Below are 20,346 nucleotides of genomic sequence, written 5' to 3'. Positions count from 1 at the left end.
ATGCCAAACTGGCTTTGTTATTACCCTGCAATTGAGCGATCTGAGTACTTAACAAGAATTTTTATAATATGGGGAGTATTTTGTATATACCTGTGGTGCTGCATGCAAGAAATGTGCAGTGCCACATCATGGAGTAGCAGCCGCAGTACTGTGCTCTAACAGAAAACACAGCTCTTTACCATTGCAGTGAATCAATGCAGTGCTTCACGCAGCTTTATCAATTCCCAGAGGATTTATGCTATGTATATGAGAATATATTGGTGCTTGGCATTTGAGAAATTTGTTCTCTTCTCAGAACAGGCTGCAATTTTCTGGTTTTCTTTAATTTTGTCAGGGTGTGTAATTAGCTAAGGTCAACCACCTCTACATAAAACCCATAGTTGTTCTTTGGGAGAAGGTGCAACTTGGATATTGGTTGGGTCAGTAGTGGGCTTCTGCTGTCCATCTGCAGCATCCTGCTGATTTTCTTTCCTTCTCCACTGAATCTCTGCTCTACAGAGGATCTTCCTGGCGTCAAAGGTATATGATCCTCTTCTGTATAAAGGAAGATAGAGGTGGTGTTAATGTCTTTCCTGCATTTGCTTTGTATTTTTATTAAGAAGGCATGTCTATATTGAGTCCGGTCCTACTTCACATCCTTATTGAGTGAATGTGCAGCTTTGAGGTGGCCTTGAGGACACCACAAACAAGCAAGTCTGGACCTTCACGGTTTCTTTCTTGTCCACATGCAGTATGAATGATTTGGTTATGAATGCCATTGAAGCACCTTTGTCTTAACAACTTCCATGGACTCTGTTCTTGCAGAGAGGGTACGGGACACAGAGAGACTGGGAGTCCAAGAGGTTTCATTGGCAGCTCAGTCTTAGGCTCCTTTCACAGCCATGTGGGTAACTGCAGCCAAGCCATAAGGAGCACTATGGAAGCATGCAGTTGTGTCAGAAGGCATATCAAACTGAAAGCCATTCCTTCTCTTGACACAATGAAGACATAGTTGCATTGCACCGAGTTACTACTTTCCCAATATTTACCGAAGTGACTATGTTATAACTTCGTATTTTAGTTTGAGCTGTAAAGTCTTATAAAAACAGAAATATCTCCTTGAACAGCTGCGTAAAGGGATATATTGTTTCATTCAGAGAAATAAAACAGAGAAATGGTTTCTGTGCTAAGACTACTACATCCTTTTAAAACTGGTAGATGGCAGTACAGTCTCTGCTTTGATGTTTTCTATAGATTTACTGAAAGGAGTTTGTTAGCCTTTTGTACAAAAATAAAAATCCTTTTATCTGTTCCTTAGTCATGAAAAAAATAGCAGTTATCTGACTAGCAAATCTGCTCTGTTTTGTAATCTTAGAACAGTAATCATATTTAGTTCAGAAATGATTGATCCTAGATTTTTTGTTTTTTAATTCAGTGACATAGAATTTCACAATATATTTTTGACTGTTATTTTCCTCGTTTTCAAATTGTAATGCTGTGTGTAAAATTTGATTTTGTTGTATGATTTGTAAGATAGATTGCTTATGAAATAAATACAAGACTTAGATATAAGCCTGTGTTTATTATGTACTGTATTTGTGAAGTGGCAGTTTTTTGCAGTAGCTGTGAATTACGGAAAGCAAGACTTTTTCCTCATCTTGTGCATGAGTAAAGAACAGAAATAGATTTTGTGTTCCCAGAAATATGGTTTTATCTAAGTTCCAGGGAAGGAAAAGTTAAAATCTTGACATTTCCCCTTTTTTATTTTTCCATGAATTTTTATTTTAATTTTCAGGTCAAACATAACTTTCTATTAGTTCTATATGAAGCCACATGGGATCATTCATTGTCTTTATCACTTTCCATTCTGTTTATTATCTCTCTATCTCTCTTAATTTCTCTAAATGTGTGGGGTTTTTACTATAATGAGTTGGTCAATACTATAGCAGCATATATCCACAGAAACCCATAAAGTATGCAATAGATTAAAAAGCTGAGATGCACAATTAATTTAATAACTAGGTAAATAAGTATTGACATTTTAAATTTGACTACCCCACCTTTATTCATATATGCAATTTATATCTTTCTCTGCTGACAATGCAAAAAAAACAACAGTGTATGAATTTTCCACTAACAATGAAGAAAATACTCAGTAGCAGTTCCTGTATGCGGTTCATAGTTATTAGATGCACTGTTCACAAATAAATTACTCTGCTGATTTTTTTTGTCTAAATGTTGTTCTGATTAGTTGACCTTACTTAAAACAGGCAGCTTCTACAAAGACCCATGGTTCTGAATAATCTTCTCACCCCTCTTTAAAGAGACCATTATTGGTGGTTGCTTTTATATTTTTATTACCTATCTTTCCATTTCTGCCATATTTTCAGCAATGGCACTGTTTTCCTGCTTTACGGTAGTTTTTTTCAATCTTAGCATTATTCAGAATATTTAGATGTGTGTTTGGACTGGGGGAGTATAACATAGAAGAGCTTTTAGTGTATAATATATTAAAAGAATATGTTGCCATAACAAAGGGGAGCATTTAAAGGTTACATATCGTAAGAGTACTCTTCTTTTGAGTACCCTCTATTATACAGCTATGATTAGATTTTCAGTTTCCTTAGTATTATAAGTACATACATTGGTACTTTTCCAAACTAGAGTGCAAAGGATTACAATTCACCAGACCTAGATGTCTGCATCTGTGCTAGTCACATCTAGTCTCTCTTTGTGGTCATACAAATATTGTGCTTAAGGCATGATTAGTCTCATCCTCAAGTAAATATCTGAAGTTGATTATAAGTTGACCTGATGGTAACATACATACTTGCGCAGTGAGAGGAGCCCGAGTTCTCCTTGAGTTTTGAAGTTAGGTTTCCAGGAAATGAAAATCCTCGTTCTAATTTCCACAACATAGACCCGTCTATCTGAAGTACCTATGTAAGGAACCTACTTTTCCTACGTACTCAATAGGTGGGCCTTCCAAATGACCGAATTAGCCCACTTAAGATCCATTGATTACGTAGGGAGGCTAAGGTGGTAATCTGTGTAATTTAAGTAAGTTTTAAGTAGCTTTAAGTAAGTGCTGAAGGGTAGGTGGGGTGAATTTGTGCTTGTCTGTTTTAAGTTTGATTTAAGTTAATACGTACAGTGCTCTCACTCAACCCAAGAGTTATTTTGTCTCCTTAAATACAGATTCCTAATCATATTCCCTTTTCCAGCTGAATCAAGGTCGTCTTCTGGGTTCTCATCCAGCCCGTGTGCTCATTCCTGTCCCAACACCTTACAGAGCCATTTTTGTCTTTTATATGGCCCCCAGAAATGTATTCCTGATACTCCTTTTTCCTCTAAATCCAGTTCCCTTTCCAGCTCCAGACTTGTTTCTCTTGCCTGGAGGTGAAAACAGTTCCCATGGAGTGACTGCAAACATATCACATGATCTGGGAGAGTTTTGTCATACACCTGGTAATTCTAATAGGGAAATATATCCCACTCATGGTTTTATTGAGGTCGTTCCCGATCTTAACACATTCTTTGTCCCAGTCCATGCATTTTACTCCCTTGTTTTTACGGGACATAAACTGAAACAAGAAAGTTCCAGATTGGATACTAGGGGAAACCTTTTCATCACCAGGACAGTAAAGCAGTGGAACAGGTCATCCAGAGAGGTTGTGCAGTCTCTATACTTGGGATTTTTCAAGGCCAGGCTAGATAAGTGTATCTTATCAGGGCCTGAGCAACCTGGTCTGATCTGAGAGTTTACCGTCCTTCAAGCAGGAGGTTACACTAGAGACCTCCTGAGGTCCATCCAAACCTGAATTCTGTGATCCTAAAAAAATATCAGTTCCCTTTTCATTCATTAACTGATTTGAGAGTACTGAGTAAACCTTTTCTCAGGCTTTAGCTGATTTGCAGTGGCATAGACTGGTCAGCACCGTAAGAAACGTCATTGTGATTTGTGAAAATAAAATACTTATGCCATTCAATTTCTAAAATCAAACTTGTCATCATACTTAAGCAGTAATATGAGTAACTATTTTACAATATCTAATTCTTTCCTAAATTTGGACAGGTTTTGTGGATGTAGAAAATGGTACAAAAAAGATGTCCATCAAATTCACTGTCCCTTAGGAAAAGCTTGGGATGCTGAAGCAATTCAAAGTTGAGGTCAGCCTCATCTCATGTATTTTGACATGACTAAAATGCGTTTTCTTTTGTTTCTTGAAGGTGAATGACTGTTGTAGGCTAAAATTTTCAGAAGGTATTCAGGCTGAATGAGCCACCAATACACAAAGTTTCAGCCCAACACATTAATTGTAAAAAATTACACTCAGTTGAAAACAGTGTGCTGTTGTGGAAACTTTAATAGTAATTTATGCAACCATCATATCTGTTATACTTGAGAGAAGACATGGGATGAACAGGAAGGAGTTAAAGGATTTCCATGAACATTTGATAAAGGTCATAGTATGTTACAGTACTCTAGAACACTGAGAGTTAAAACTTGATTTCTTTTGATTCAGTACTTCTAAGTGCTTAACTTTTGATAGTCACATCCCAATATCTTTGAGCTCCTTTGATAAAAGATACAAAGCAGAAACAGATACAGGTGCACTGAAGAACAAAGATTGAAATAATGGATAGGTAGTGTATTTCCTATTTTAATTATATTTACAAATTCTATAATTAGATAATTAGAAATAAACAGCTAACCCTATACACTAGAGTTAGAAAATACTCTAATTACTTGATCTTGCAGTCACGACTTCTCAAATTCAATTCAAATATATGGAGCTAAGTGTTTATACCTGTGAAGGCACTTAAAAAAAGATTAAAATACTTAATATTTTCAATTTCACATATTCACAAAGCAATCATACAAAATTTTTGCAGCTTTGTAGTATAAATATGCAAGTTTATGTGAAGTACTGCATACTGAATTACCAGTTAAAGTATATTTGATATAAATGTTTTATTTCTTTGCAAATGATGGCAGGCAACTATCCAAACACAAATTGTAAGAGCCAGAACTATAGCTAAAAGAATGGCTTCTAGAAGGCACAAACATGTGTTTATTATCTCTATTACTTGTCAGAACATTTGCATGTGTGAAGAGTGAAAAGGAGGAAGAATAACAGGAATGATAAAGATACAACGATCAAAACATTAATGAGAGAAAATAGTTTTTTCATAAATTAAACAAGAATCTTTTCTGCTATACACAATGGCTGGAGCACACAAAGAATTGTTGAAGTTTAAAATTCAGTTATGAGAATGAGAGCATAAAGTGGTATTTTCCATAACAGAAGCTAAACTGAGCAGTGGCTCGTATTTTCTTTTCCTCCGTTTAGCTACCAGAATACTTGCAGAAGCCCTTCTTGTAGGCATTCACACCCATTGCTGGTTTCAAACCCAGCTGAGATTTGGCTTTCCTCACTCCATCCTAACGCAATTGAGCAATGTCTCAATATCCCTGCTGGGTAGTCCATCCCTGCTCCCATCTTCTCTGGATTATCTTTTTACATTTGAGATCACTAGCTTCCTCTTCATCCATATCGATCTTCTGCAGTGCTTGCTCTTTGGCTTGGTTATCATGCTTGCTTCCGGCACATCAGAAAGGATTGTTCTTGTGCTTTGAAGAATTTGTTCTTGAGGATTAACCAACGCTCCCAATCCCCTTTGCCCTCCAGGACAGTTGCCCATTGGATCCTGCCAAGAAGATCCCTAAGCTAAAATCTTCTCTTCTGAGGTCCAGAGTTCTTATTCTACTACTTGCCTTGCTCTCTTCTCTTAGGATTTTAAACCCCCCAAACTCATGGTGCAGCCAAGGCTACCCTCGACCTTCCCATCTTCTACCAGTTTCTATCATTGTTTACTAGCAACAGATTCAGTAGAGCATCTCCCCTATGGGCTCTAAAGAAATTGTTTTCAACGAATTCTAGAAATCTGCATTTCTTGCACGCTGTCATACTGCCCTCATGGCAGATACTGAGTTGGTTGAAGTCTCCCCTGAGAATGAAGGCCTGTGATTGCTGGGCTCCTTCAAGCTGTCAGAAGGCTTCCTCTGCTTTCTCGATCAAGGAGTCTGTAGCACACACCTACTAAAGCGCCACCTGTGTTGGCTTGTCCTCTGATCTCTGCCTGTAAGCTCTCAGCTGGCTCGTAGCCTGTTCCTAGGCAAAGCTCTGTTCACTCCAGCTACTTCTTTGCCTTGACTGCAACTTCTCCTTGCCTTCCTTTCTGGCAGTTTACTTCAGATGAGACAAAAGTAAGGTTTTAGTACTATAAGATGCTTCATCCAGATATTCATTAGGTATGCATGGAGTTCCTCTTGGCAAACCAAGTTGCAGCGTCATGACTGAAGTACTTTATTATAATAGACTATGACTTTCATCAACTAATAATGTTTTTTAGGACTTGGAATTAATTTTGCGTTTAATTCCTTAAATATAATGGAGAAATAAAAATCCTTTTCATCATTTCTGAGATCTGGAACCACAGAGCTTGCATAATTCTATAGGACAACAGATCGTATTGTCATTTCTGAGGAAATAAAAAAAGATTTTTTTCAGAAATAACATTATATTAATAAGTGAGCTTTTCATGAAAAAGAATACTATTTTAGCTTAATTAAAAGTATTTTTAAGCTTGTTTTTCTAAATATAGGTTTACATGTTATACAGGTGGATTTTATATATGTATATGTATTTTTTGTTTTATGTCTTGTAAGACATTTAATATAAGAATAAAATTATAGCAAATGTTATAGAAGTTAAAATAATGGTTCAGCGTACTATGATCTTGCAGTGCTTCATAGTCCCTATCAAAGCAGATAAATAAGAAGCTCTCTTTGCTTCATCAAAAGAAAATGAAAAACAAAAGAAAACACTACATCAATGCACATCTTTCAAGAACAGAAAATAAGTCAATACCCAGTAGATACAACTTGACTTCCTGCCTCATTCTGTCTAACAATTAAATAGTCCAGTCCTTCTGAACGATTAATAATTTTTTATTATCAAGTTTAATTCTTTGAAGTCAAACAAAAGAGGAGAGAATTTGTAGGTTGTTCCCTTAAGAAGTCTTGCAAAAAATGCACTGTGAAAAATAACTAAAATTTAGCGAAAATACCTGAAAATACCAGGGGTTTTATATGCAGGACAGACTGCAACATCACTGAAGAATTTCAATTTCAGTATTCTTTCTTTATAAATGTAGACATATATTTGATCAGTTTACGTGTGGAGTTATCGGGGTTGCTAACAGCAGAAAGTGGTTGGACCTAATGAACTGGGAGCCCCATTTCTTTCTGAAGTTTTGCAGTTATTCTTTTAATTGCTTGCTTCCTTTGTATAATAAATATGCATTTAAATAATTCGAATATCTAAGTAAGTAAGAGATCCATGGGAGATTGGGATGAATTGATTATAATTGTCTTGGAGTTTTGATGCCTGGTGGGTGCTATATGTATTTAGTAGCATATTCTGGTTTTTTGTTTCTCCTTTTTTAATTACAGATGGAGCCTAGTTAAAGGCAGAGCTTGAGTTTTGTCTGTAGATTTCGTAGGCTTTTTAATTAATTATACACCTCATTAGTTTTTAAATTATAGTTGAACAAAGACTGATAAGAAAAATATGGATTTGTTTTGTTTGTTTGCTTTGGGCTTAATATGAATGAGGCTCAAGTATGTTCTATATTTGGATATGGGTATTGTTTGTGTTTTGAATAGATCATTAGTAATTAAGTATGCAGAAAAGTATAGTCCACAAATTAATCGGAGAGTATTTGCTATTGTATCGCATTTTTGTACTAAAAGAAGTTTGTTTATCCTTCTACATTTGCGTTTGTATTCTCATCACTCAGGTAATTTCACAGCTTCGGATCCTGAGCAGGTCAGTAACTGCTGGCTGCAAATTTGACAGAGAAATATGGTCTACTGAACTCTCTCCTGTTCTCAACCTGTGGAAGAAACTTAATCAGGTAGGAAAGTAGCTAATTTGAAAATACAACTTATTTTTTTATCCTGGTAACTATATTAAAATTAAGGTCTAAGGAATTATCTTGAATACTGAAAAATAAGAAGTGAAAAAGTAAATGAAATGAATTTGAGTTGCAAAGTACAATATTATGTGTATGTAATTAGCTATGAAGCCTGTATGTGGGATAACAGGCTATCACTTTTTTCTCCATTTGGAGGTGAGACCACACTCATAGATGAGATTAAAAGCTTGTATGTGTTTCCAAGAACACTAATATATTTTAGATTTGAATTTAGTCTCTTCATTTTTCTAGTATTCACAAGGCAATGTTTAATGATTTTAAATATTAAATTAAGTTTTTCCTGTATAATATTGAAATATGGTACTAGCGTTAAATTGAGGTGCATTAAAATCCTTGCTACAATGCTTGCAATATCCAATATCACTTCCTTTTTGTTCCTTTGTTGTTCTGGTTTGTTTTGGAGGTGTTTTTTTTACATAGATAGTAAAGCTTGATTCCCAATCATTGAATTCTTATTGTGGGTATCCGTTTAGCTGTAATGTGTGCGAATTCTCTTTGAAACGCCGATACTACGCGTACTTGGGAAGGATCCCTCTCACCTCATACTAGGTGCCTCCTAGACTTTTTTCTCCTTAGTGATAAGTAATAGATCACAGACATTGCGGCCCAAAAACATGTCTTGTACACAACAACGTTGGAATGAAAAACATCTTTCACTTACTCAAATAACCACATATGAAGAAGTAACATGAGGTGTACATTAGGATTTGCCATTACATTTTGAAATCTCTGATTAAATTCTCATTTGATCCATGCTAAGTGTGTGATATGTCATGTTTTTGTCAAAATAATCATTTGGTACTAGATAGCTTCATGTTGAAATCTGTGGCCTCTGAACATGGACTGCTGTTAACCAGGTCTGTGATCCTGTAAGAAAAAGCAGTATTATTTCAGTGTGACACCTTCCATTATATCTTACTGACTGAGTTAAATACACCCTTAGGCCTGCAAACCTTCCTTACAAGAGCTCAGATGAAACTCTTGCATATGTGTGTACATATACAATCAGAAAATGAGGTTTTCTAGTGTTTGGAAGACTGATAAAAGAGGCCAGTTTTAAACCGTAAAACAAAACTGCATTACATTAATACTCATTAACAGCACACATTGCTGATGGCTAGTTCTTTATCATTATTAATCATCACCACTGCAAATTCAAAGCACTTATTCTCTCCTACCGTTGCCCTCAAATCTGAGATGTCCTTTCGTATGAGTTTTCAGGCCTTTACCTCTGTTCCTGAACTACAGGCTGGGTGATGCTTAGGTGGGGTTATTTTTCAGGCTGTAGCAGGTACCTTATTGTGTAACTTGACTGTTTTGCTTTCCTGCTTCATTGCCTCTTTTTGTCTTAAAGCAAAAGCAATCTAGTTAGTTCTTAATGTCTCCCTTCCTCACTGACCAGCAGGTTGCCATCGGCTTGTCCATAATTCTCAGGCCTCTCTTTTCAGTCTGTGCCCATACTTCCAAGAAGTTGGCTATTGTCCCATGTTTCAACTTCACATCATAAGAGAAGACACCTGGTACTGAATTCCACTTCAAAGAGCAAACTCTCTTAACAAGTTGATAACAAGTCTAGAAGGCCACTACTGGGGCTTTGCACAGTTAGCGTAAGACCTAGTTAGTGTGGCCTGTTCTTAGCAAGAGCAATTTTATTTTTACAGGACCATTGGGTACAAAAATTTTATATATTGTTTGTTATGCTTATTGTATTACGTTTGAGTTCAAAAAAAGCAAATATTAATTAAATATTGTGCTTAGTGTGCAGTACTTCTATGGATGCAGGAGGCCTCTGGTTTAGCTACAGAAGCAATCTGTTCACTAAAGATAAGCATCAGCCTGACTGATTTAGAATATCTGGGTAATCTCTGGCTATAATCCCTTGCCACTGACCATGCTACCATTCTTTAGTTTCCTCCTGTGAGTCACCCTGTAGCTTCTCTGGTTCAGTGGCCAGTTCTTTCTGATTTTTTAATTTGTTGCTTTGAAAATAGCCATTTTTTACCACACTGTATCTGAGAACTTTCTTTAGAGATGTAAAATGCTGTCTTTGATCGATGCTGTCATAAGGGCTCGATTTGATTTCCTAAAAATTAGGCTTCTAGCACTATTTAAGAAACCATCAAATATTCGTGGCCTTGCAGATATTACACAGAATCCACATGAGACCTGTGATCTGCTGGAGTAGCATCTAGAGGCAGAATGAGACATCTCAAATGTCAATAAATGCCTGCCTGAGTCAAGCTTGTGGTGCCTATCTATTCTTCGGCTTAATTTTAAATACAGGAAAATGAATTATGCAATATTTATGTGTTCTCTCCTTCTCCTCTCCCAGTATTTGTAAAGTCACCATATGCATCTGTGTTTGACCTACATTTTTACGGCTCATAATATCTAAAAAAAGACTCCTATATAATCTTGATTTTTTTTTTATTTTCTAACATTTTTATGTTGTTAGCAGATTAATTTCTTTATCTTCTGAAGATCTCCTTTAGCATAGGATGACCTCTGACCTTGTGTTGGGTTTTTTTGGGGGACATTTGCTTGAGTGTTTCAAAAAATTTAAATAATAATCTCCTTTATAAAAATTAGTTTTCATAGTCTGTTCAACAAATGCTTGCTTTAAGCTTTGAAAAAGTGTAGGCATCTTTAAAAATTCCTCATACATTACATATACTTCTACATTCTAATTTGTTATTGATAGCTCAATGAAGGCATCATGTTTGTCTTCAGAAGTTTTAAATTAAGACATGGGAATTAGAATGAAGAAAATAGTTGAATTGCTGCTTAAGTTAACAACCTTACGTTATTTTATTTATGCATGAATGGGCACAGAATATGATAAAATGATTTCCCAGGTATGAAAAAGTAAAATCACAAAAAGTATCTATTCCTGAAGTCTATATAGAATTGTTTTCCCCTCAATTTTGGAAGCATTTACATTTAGCAGACTCTTTATTATAGAATCATAAAGTCGTAGAATAGTTTGGGTTGGAAGGGGCCTTTAAAGATATCTAGTCCAACCCCCCTGCCACGGGCAGGGACATCTTTCATTGGATTTGGTTGCTCAAAGCCCGGTCCAACCTGACCTTAAACAATTCCAGAGATGGGGCATCCACAACTTCCCTGGTCAACCTGTTCAAGTGTCTCACCACCCTCATTGTAAAAAATGTCTTTCTTATATCCAGTCTAAATTTACCCTCTTTCAGTTTAAAACCATTGCCCCTTCTCCTGTCAGCACAGGCCCTGGTAAAAAGTCTTTTCCATCTCTCTTATAAGCCCTCTTTATGCATCGGAAGGCCATAACAAGGTCTCCCCTGAGCCTTCCCTCCTCCAGGCTGAACAACTGCAACTCTCTCAGCCTGTCCTCAGAGGAGAGGTGCTCCAGCCCTCTCATCATTTTCATGGCCCTCCTCTGGACTATCTGGGATACAGCACTCCAGGTGGGGTCTCACCAGAGCAGAGTAGAGGCACAGAATCACCTCCCTTGACCTGCTGGCCACGCTGCTTTTGATGCAGCCCAGGATGCGGTTGGCTTTCTGGGCTGCAAGTGCACATTGCTGGCTCGTGTCCAGCTTTTCAACCACCAGTATCCCCAGGTCCTTCTCAGCAGGGCTGCTCTCAATCAATTCATCCCCCAGCCTGTACTGATAACGGGGGTTGCCCGGAGCCAGGTGCAGGACCTTGCATTTGGCCTTGTTGAACTCCATGAGGTGGTGGTTATTACTATTATCTTCTTTTATCCATTGGATGCAGACAGTAGTAAAGTAGTGGCAGATGGAATAGATGCTGGCAATACCTTCCATTTTATTTACAAGAAGCAATTATTAGTCTTCTACCTGTCAAATGTGCTTATCACTAAGGGTAGTTGGAAATAACGGTCAAATATCTGTTTCAAACTACTCAAACTCAGGAAGTGCCCAGTATAGATCTGAATTGAGTCTAGCTAAACTATTTATAAATTCAAAGCAGTTTTAAAAATCAGCTACCTTTTATTCCAGAGGCAAAAAAACTCTCAGAAGCTTGTTAATATGTAGACAAAGATTAAGTATGTTTTTAAACATTTTTATTCCAGTGCTGAGTATGTAAATGAAGGATTAACTCAGAAAGGATTATCTTACAAATACCTTGAAAATAGTTATTGTACATCTAAGTGCTGATGCTTCTGAAGCATACAAAATTTACCACTTGACATGGGTTTGTCCTGTAGAATTTATATTGGAGTAATTGATCATAATCTTTAAGTGTGGACATATTTTTGTCTGTACACTCTCAATACTGTATGGTGATCACTTTTGTGTTTTGTAATCTAGTGTTCAAGTTTAGATAAAATAATAGCATTTGACTGTATATTTCTCTGGACTAAATATCAGTGTTTCATCGTACACAAATCAGTCCAAATAATTTATAGTATCTAATACAGGTAAATTGACAGAATCTCTATGGAATCTATGTTGTAAATGAATTTCGGAAATCAGTGATAAAACAAAAAGTTTACCTAATATTGGACAACATTTCACAAATCTGTAAATGGACAGTTAAACTTCTTAGTCATATGCCCACTGAAGAATTATACCACATTAAAGTGTGTAAAATAATACTTGTATTTTTTCATGAGTGCAAATTTTAATCTCTCAATCAATAGTATTGAGTGCAGCTAACAGAGGCAGCAAATGCACGCAGCAGTTGGCACAGCAGTTTGTGCAGAAGAGCTTGGAGAAGATCAGCAACTTTGCTCAGTGGAGGATACACTTTCTCAGCAACCGTAGTGACGTGCCACAGGGCACAGCCCCCAACTGCTGTTGGAGCAATGGACCCTCTAAGATGAGAACTGACTCAGACAGAGCTTCAGAAAGAGGATGGAGCTCTACAGCTCTTGAGTTATAGGCAGTGCCCAATGCCTCTTCCTTAGGCTGGGGCAGCAGGAGGTAGTCTTCTAACCTGCGAGAGATGTGTGCTCAGTTGAGGATTTGCATCATCAGTTTAAGGGGCTGTGAGAGGAGGAAGTCAGTGGACTTAGCAGCATCAGAAATAGATTAGCCGGATTTTTTCTGAGACGCTGCAGCTTGAAGAGCTAAGCCTCCAACTTTCCTGAAGGAGGTACAGGTGGAGTCTGCATCTGTGGGATAGGAAGTAAAGACTTGCAGGATGGCAAAGGCTGGAAACCTGTGCAGGGATGGGGTTAGGGAAACCAGAGCGTATCTGGAGTTGAAGCTGGTGAGGGATGTGAAGAGCTGTACTGGTGTACGGGGTTTGGCTGGGATGGAGTTAACTTTCCTCATAGCGGTGGATATAGTGCTGTACTTTGCACTTGTGACTAGAACTGTGCTGGTGCTAGACCATGGGTATTTTGGCTGTTACTGAGCGGTGCTTGCACAGCATCAAGGCTTTCTCTACAACCTCCCACCCCCCAGAAAAGCTGGTAGGCTGGGGGTGGGCAAGAGGTTGGGAGGGGACATAGCTGGACGGCTGACCCAAACTGACTGAAGGGTTATTTCATACCATGTGACATCATGCTCAGTGATAAAAGCTAAGAGAAAGGCTGGGGGGGGGGGGCGGGGAGGGCATTCATTATTAAGGCGCTTGTCTTCTGAAGCAACCACTATGCACAGAGGCCCTGCTTCCCAGGAAGTGGCTGGACATTGCCTGCTGATAAGAAGTAGAAAATAAATCTCCTTTGGTTTTGCTTTGATTCCTTGTGCAGTCTTCGGCTTTTTTTTTTTTGTTTCCCATTAAACGTCTTTTATCTTGACCAACAAGATTTTTCATCGTATTTTCTCCCCCTGTCCTGCCGAGGAGGGGATTGGTAGAGTGGCTTGGTGGGTAGCTGACAGCCAGGCAAGGTCAACCCACCACCACCATGTATGGCTGGGCTGGCGTTAACTTTCCAGCCTGTAACTTAGCAGCAGGTGTGGTGCTGTTAAGCCATCACAATGGCAACAAAAAGGGTTTCTACAAGTACGCCAGCAATAAAATGAAGGTTAGGAAAAGTGTAGGTGCGCTACTGAATGGAAATAAGGACTTGGCCGCAGAGGACAGCTGAAGTACTAAATGCCTTTATTGCTTCTGTTTACTGGTAAGTCTGGCCTTCGCCAACCCCAGGTTGCAGTGGCAAAGTACAGAGCAAGGAAGACTTACCCTTGGGAGAAGAGGATCAGGTTGGGGAGTGTTTAAATAAACTGAATGTAAACAAATCCACACGCCTCATGGGATGCACCATGTTCCTCACCAGTGCTGAGGAAGCTGGCTGGTGCCGTTGTGAGGCAGCTCTCAGTTATCTTTGAAAGACCAGTGTGACTGGGTGAGATTCCTGAGGACTAGAAGAAAGCAAATGTCACTCCTTTCTTTAAGAAGGGCAAAACGGAGGATCCAGAGGACGATAGGTCAGTTAGCCTCACCTGGGAGGGTGATTGAGCAAATAGTCCTGGAAATTATTTCCTTGGGAATTATTTCCAAGGGTCATTGAGGTGATTAGGGAACAAGAGCATCTGTCATACAAGGAAAGACTGAGAGAACTGGGAATATTCAGTCTGGGGAAGACAAGGCTTGGGGGGAATGTTATTATTTAGTGTGTATTGGCTGAGGGGAGGGAGCAAAGGAGACAGAGACAGACGCTTCTCAGTGGTGTCCTGTGACAGGACAAGAGGCCATGGGCACAAACTGACATACAGGAAATACCATTTAAACATAAGACAAAACTATTTACTGTGAAGATGGTCAAACACGGGAACAGGTTTCCCAGAGAGGTTGTGGAGTCTCTGTCTTTGGAGGTACTGAAAACCCGACTGGATACAGTTCTGGGCAACCTGCTGTAGGTTTGAGCAGAGAGTTGGACTAGACAATCTCCAGAAGTTCCTTCCAACCTCAACTGTTTTGTGATTCTTTGAATAGTAGTCCTCTGTGGTCAGTTTTGAGAGCTATCACAGTCTTTGTGGCCCAACAGCAAAAATGGCAGATATGTATTGGAAATTTTCGCTCTTTCATTTTAGACATTTTGAAACAGGAAATAATTCTTATATATTAATACAGTAATGAGGACCTATATGTTGCTTTTTCAGAAATATTTCTGGAAATTGGCTCCTTTTTCCTCTCGCTGGCGTACATTTTGCAAAGCCCTGTTAAATGTTACTACCAGTTATTCAGATATTCTGAAATCTTTAAGCTGGGGAGTTTATTATTCTTATTATATAATACTCATATGCTTATATAATATTCATATTATATATAGTATATAATATTTTTATTATTAATACTCAGATTATATTAATACTCAGATGCTCAGTATGAGTTTGCACAAAAGACTGTTTACTTGAAAAAGTGAAGGTATCACTGAATAAATGATCAAACAAATGTTACACAAATTTTTAAAAAAGTGTTCCTTAATGTGGAAGGATGGCCCACTACAACCTGTTGGCCAGGTCTGGGCCACCAGAATAATTCAACCAGACTGCGTCCTGGTGCCCGTCCTCTTCCCACATAGCCTTCTGACATGACAGATCAGGATGTGTATAAGCACTGCATTGGCACATAACTGGATCGGTTGGAAATCACTGTCCAATGGAATTCAGGCGTTGCCCATCATATAATAGTTTTCAGAAAACCAAAAACATATCAGGGTGCAACGGGGCTGCATAAGTGTTTCGTCATGTCCAAATGTCTATTTCTCATGAGTAGAGAGAGGAAGGAATCAGTGCAATATTTTTGTTGCAAGGTGAATGGATTTTCTGCCTTATTTCAGGGAAACTCTTTAGTACCTCCATGAAAGTTATAAGGCCGCCCCAAAATAAAAATTTGGAAGCAACTGCTTCAAAATTATTTTTGCTCAATATATAATCATAAGCTGCCATGACATGTTCTGCCTTATCTTTTACTGTGTTTGTAAATTGAAGGCTAACTAATTTTCACAAAGTTGCATAATGCTGCAAAACAATTGCAAAAGTAGTTTTGAAAATTAATGGGTTGTTGCTCTTTTACCTAAAACATTAGAAACCTCAGCTTTAACAAAAGAACAGTGTTTTTTTTCACCAAGGAAAATCAGTGAAGCAGAAATACAGAGTCATTCTTATATTTTCAACAATGGAAGATTTGTGTAATAAACCGTGGGGCTAATATCTAAAAGGACAGGCAGAGAGACTTGGAGGAGGAGGCAGAATAGGTACATCAAAAGGCCAATGGAGGTTTCTAAAACCCACCACCAAAACTGAATTTTGAATCAAATGCAGAACTAGTTAGTGGAGGTATATGAGTTTATTTTCATTATATTGGTTACATTTCTGAGGGGGCAGTTTTCTGAACATACTGGAGTTTGAAAAAGCTTGAGTTTGGGAGGGTAATGCAGGAGAGCTGTGGAGCTGCTTAAGTGCAACTATACGAAGTCTTATATTGTACTGAGATAGTAACAAGTACAGAAGTGAAAAAGGGAATATGATCAAAGTCTCAAAATACACCTAATTTAACAGTGGTAGCATAATGCAGTAGTTAATGTTAAAGATTAGAAGGTATCTTCAGTTTCTTATGATTAGAAATAGCAGTCAGTACTTCAGCAGTTCTTCATCTTAATTCCCAAGCAGGTCATAAGGATATTTTTAAAGCTGATATGAGTTATATACATAATGGATTTTAAGGGAATGTGATAGAACATTAAATGTATAAGCTGCTATCAGTATTTGTGTTTAATTTTCCTATAAAAATGACAGATGGGTTGTTTTAAAAAATTCTCAGGAGAAAGCATTAAAAAGAGTGATGAAATGAATATGCAATTCATAGGAGACTGTTATGTAAAGGGCGGTATTGAAGAACTTAGAGGCCTTCTCTTTCAGTAAGTTTTTTGTGAATTAAGACAGTATATGTGAAAGTCTGAGCAAAGCCTGCAAGTTTCAGTGTCTTTGTTCTTCCTTTTTCGTGCCATTAAATACTCCAGTAAGAAATTATCAACTAGCTTGTGCTAGTTTTACATTACAGTTTATATATATACACTCAACAAACAATGGTCTCAGAAAAACTGAAGCTAAACTGTTTACTGTGATTTCAGGATGCATGCAAAGACAAAATACAAAACATAACATTTCTAAATACTGTATGTTTCTTACACTTTGAACAGTAATTAGCTTAGTCTTTCACCTGTCTTTTCTTATATTTTTGTTTGGTAGTTGAGTGCAGTATGAACTTGAAATGAAAAACACGTGAAAGTTCTGACAAATTTGTAGCACCTGGGAATGATTATGGAAGCAGACATCCTGTGTGTTCTGGAAAGTAAGATGCCATGAGATGGTTTAGAAGTTCATTTAATCTGAAAAAAAGTAAAAACTATTTGTTATTTTAAGAAGAGATACTTCAGAAAAAGTAAAATCTGATTTTACCTTTAATAGGTTTCTAGAAATTGAATCATAGAATCACAGAACCATAGAGTTGGAAGGGACCTCTGGAGATCATCTAGTCCAACCCCCTGCCAGAGCAGGGTCACCCAGAGCAGGTTGCACAGGAACGCGTCCAAGCGGGTTTTGAATGTCTCCAGGGACAGAGACTCCACCACCTCTCTGGGCAGCCTGTTCCAGTGCTCTGCCACCCTCAAAGGAAAGAAGTTCCTCCTCATGTTTAGGTGGAACTTCCTATGCTCAAGTTTGTGCCCATTACCTCTTGTCCTGTCCCCAGTCACCACTGAAAAGAGACTGGCCCCATCCTCCTGACACCCACCCTTTAAGCATTTATAAGTATTGATAAGATCCCCCCTCAGCCGTCTTTTTTCCAGACTGAACAGACCCAAATCCCTCAGCCTTTCTTCATAAGAGAGGTGTTCGAGTCCCCTAATCATCTTGGTAGCTCTCTGCTGCACCCTTTCCAGCAGTTCCCTGTCCCTCTTGAACCGGGGAGCCCAGAACTGGACATGGTACTCCAGATGTGGCCTCACCAAGGCAGAGTAGAGGGGGAGGATGACCTCCCTCGACCTGCTGGCCACACTCTTCTTGATGCACCCCAGGATGCCATTGACCTTTTTGGCCACGAGGGCACATTGCTGGCTCATGGTCATCCTGTTGTCCACCAGGACTCCCAGGTCTCTTTCCACAGAGCTGCTCTCCAGCAGGTCAGCCCCCAACCTGGGCTGGTGCATGGGGTTATTCCTCCCCAGGTGCAGCACCCTACAGTTGAGCTTGTTGAATTTCATAAGGTTCCTTTTTGCCCAGATCTCCAGCCTGTCCAGGTCTCTCTGTATGGCGGCACAGCCTTCCGGTGTGTCAGCCACCCCCCCCAGCTTTGTGTCATCAGCAAACGTGCTGAGGGTGCACTCTATCCCCTCATCCAGGTCATTGATGAATATATTGAAGAGGACTGGACCCAGTAGTGACCCCTGGGGAACACCACTCGTCACTGCCCTCCAACTAGACTCTGTGCCCCTAATCACTACCCTCTGAGCTCTGTCTTTCAACCAGTTATCTATCCACAGCAAAATATATTTATCTATAGCAAAATATTTTTTTCCCAAAGGCTAGGGTTTTCTTTTTGCCTTTGTGCCTTGTAGATTTTTCCAATAAAGGTTTAAATTCCATAATGAATTCAGTGCACCATCTTGTCATATGGCATGTTGGCAGTTTCAGAACACATGCTAAAACATACTTATGTAATAAGCTGCATATGAATTAAGGTTTGTAAAATTATACCACCTCTTGAAATTATTGAATAAATTTGGACTTTCAGTGGCTGTAATGGAATGGAAATAAGTAATGAAAATGTCAGCGTGACAGCAGTGGTACCTCTCAGAGTCTGAGTTACTCAGGAGATACACATAATATTATATTTATTTTGTATTTATTATTTATTTGTATTTAATTTGCTTCCAGGTTGAACTAGTCTTATCAAAGAAGAGCTATATTTGGCAGCTGGTTTATAGTACCCAATACAATCTTGTTACGCTGAGTACACTACTGCTTTTTATATTGACGCATTGACACAATAATTCATCTAAGTGAAGATTTTCCATAAATTCCAGTACTTTTGAAGTAGTTGGGTAGACAGATTTGTCTCAGAAGAGTGGTGCCTTTATTGAACATTTCACGGACAGTACTGAAAGTATCATTATAGTTTTAATCCAGTGTCAGGAAAGGGGAGATATCTGAATTACTTCAAGGCTAACAAGGTCATATGAAGTATTACAAATTAAACAAATAATATGTTGTGTAAAATAATATTATTAACTGGACATCATGTGTTTTTTCTTAGAATTCTAACCTGATTCATCAGAAGGTGTCTCCTCCTGTGGAGCAACAAGGATCTCCAATCTTATCATTCATTACTCTGGAACAATTCAATGCCATTCGCCTTGTGCAAAGTGTCCATCAGTCACTTGCTTCTTTAAGTAAAGTCATCAGAGGTACCTCATTACTGAGTTCTGAAGTACAAAGACTAGCAAGCGCTCTGCTAAATCAGAAGGTAAGTCATTTTGTCATGAGTATACATTATAAGAAATGAAAAAAACCCAAGGAAACTGAATAAAATTCTGATACATATTTTCATGTCACCATTTGTTCTAAGTTCTTTTATTGATAGAGACTCTAAAATGGAGTTCTTTTATTGATATTGACTCTAAATCAGAACCACGTTTTTTCTGGAGTGAAAAGCCAGAAAAATGTTGCTTTAAGTACTTGCAGAAGCTTCTGAGTATATTGTACTTTCATCAAGCTTTCTCTTAAGGACAAATCTGGTAAGATTAGAAGTTGTGGAATACTATTTCCATTTCAAATACCAAATTATGCTAGATAAGTCAAATATATTAGCCAGTAGAACATGTAAATCTGTCCTTTTCCTTCCTTTTTACAGTTTCTTAAAATTTAATTGTTACTGCAGTTGTAATCACAATTTGCTCTCTGCATGTATTTGGCATGGTTTATTGCCATATGACACCAGATGCACTGTGCTTATCATATCAACCTATCACCTCACTCTATATTCTTGATATATGAGAAAAGCAACCAAATTTTGTACGTGTACTTTCTCCATGTTTTCGGGCAGAAAACTGGGTATGTTTATGAACTGATACAATTAGTGACAGCAAATTTACATGCTCTGTTATTAATAGCTAGATAATTGGATTCCAAACATAGTCAAACATTGAGGTGAAACTCTGTGGTTTTGTTTCACCTACAGCAATTGATAAATTGTGTTGATGCTCATGCGTAGGTATTGATTGGCCCCACAATGAGCGATATCTCCTATTAACATCTTGTTTATCTTCATGTGAGGAACAAGTACTGTTAAAAAGATTGTTATCCATTTATTGATCTATCAAATTTCTAATTAAAACAATAATTAAAT

General features: G+C 38.0%; 1 protein-coding gene across 4 annotated transcripts in view; it reads left to right on the top strand.

Annotated features, from left to right (window-relative positions):
- DYNC2H1 (dynein cytoplasmic 2 heavy chain 1) overlaps nucleotides 1-20,346 on the top strand; it is a 178,237-nt gene that overhangs the window by 123,903 nt on the left and 33,988 nt on the right. For all 4 annotated transcript variants that reach the window (XM_074570728.1, XM_074570750.1, XM_074570719.1 and 1 more), the window contains 2 exons: nucleotides 7,846-7,962; nucleotides 19,255-19,464. In XM_074570728.1, the coding sequence (XP_074426829.1) occupies nucleotides 7,846-7,962; nucleotides 19,255-19,464 (327 nt within the window). The remainder of the gene's footprint in view (nucleotides 1-7,845; nucleotides 7,963-19,254; nucleotides 19,465-20,346) is intronic.

The sequence above is a fragment of the Larus michahellis genome, chromosome 1 (genome assembly GCF_964199755.1).
Source record: "Larus michahellis chromosome 1, bLarMic1.1, whole genome shotgun sequence".
Taxonomy (NCBI): Eukaryota; Metazoa; Chordata; class Aves; order Charadriiformes; family Laridae; genus Larus; species Larus michahellis.
The sequence above is the reverse complement of the archived record's forward strand: the minus strand, read 5'-3'. Positions and strand labels throughout refer to the sequence as shown.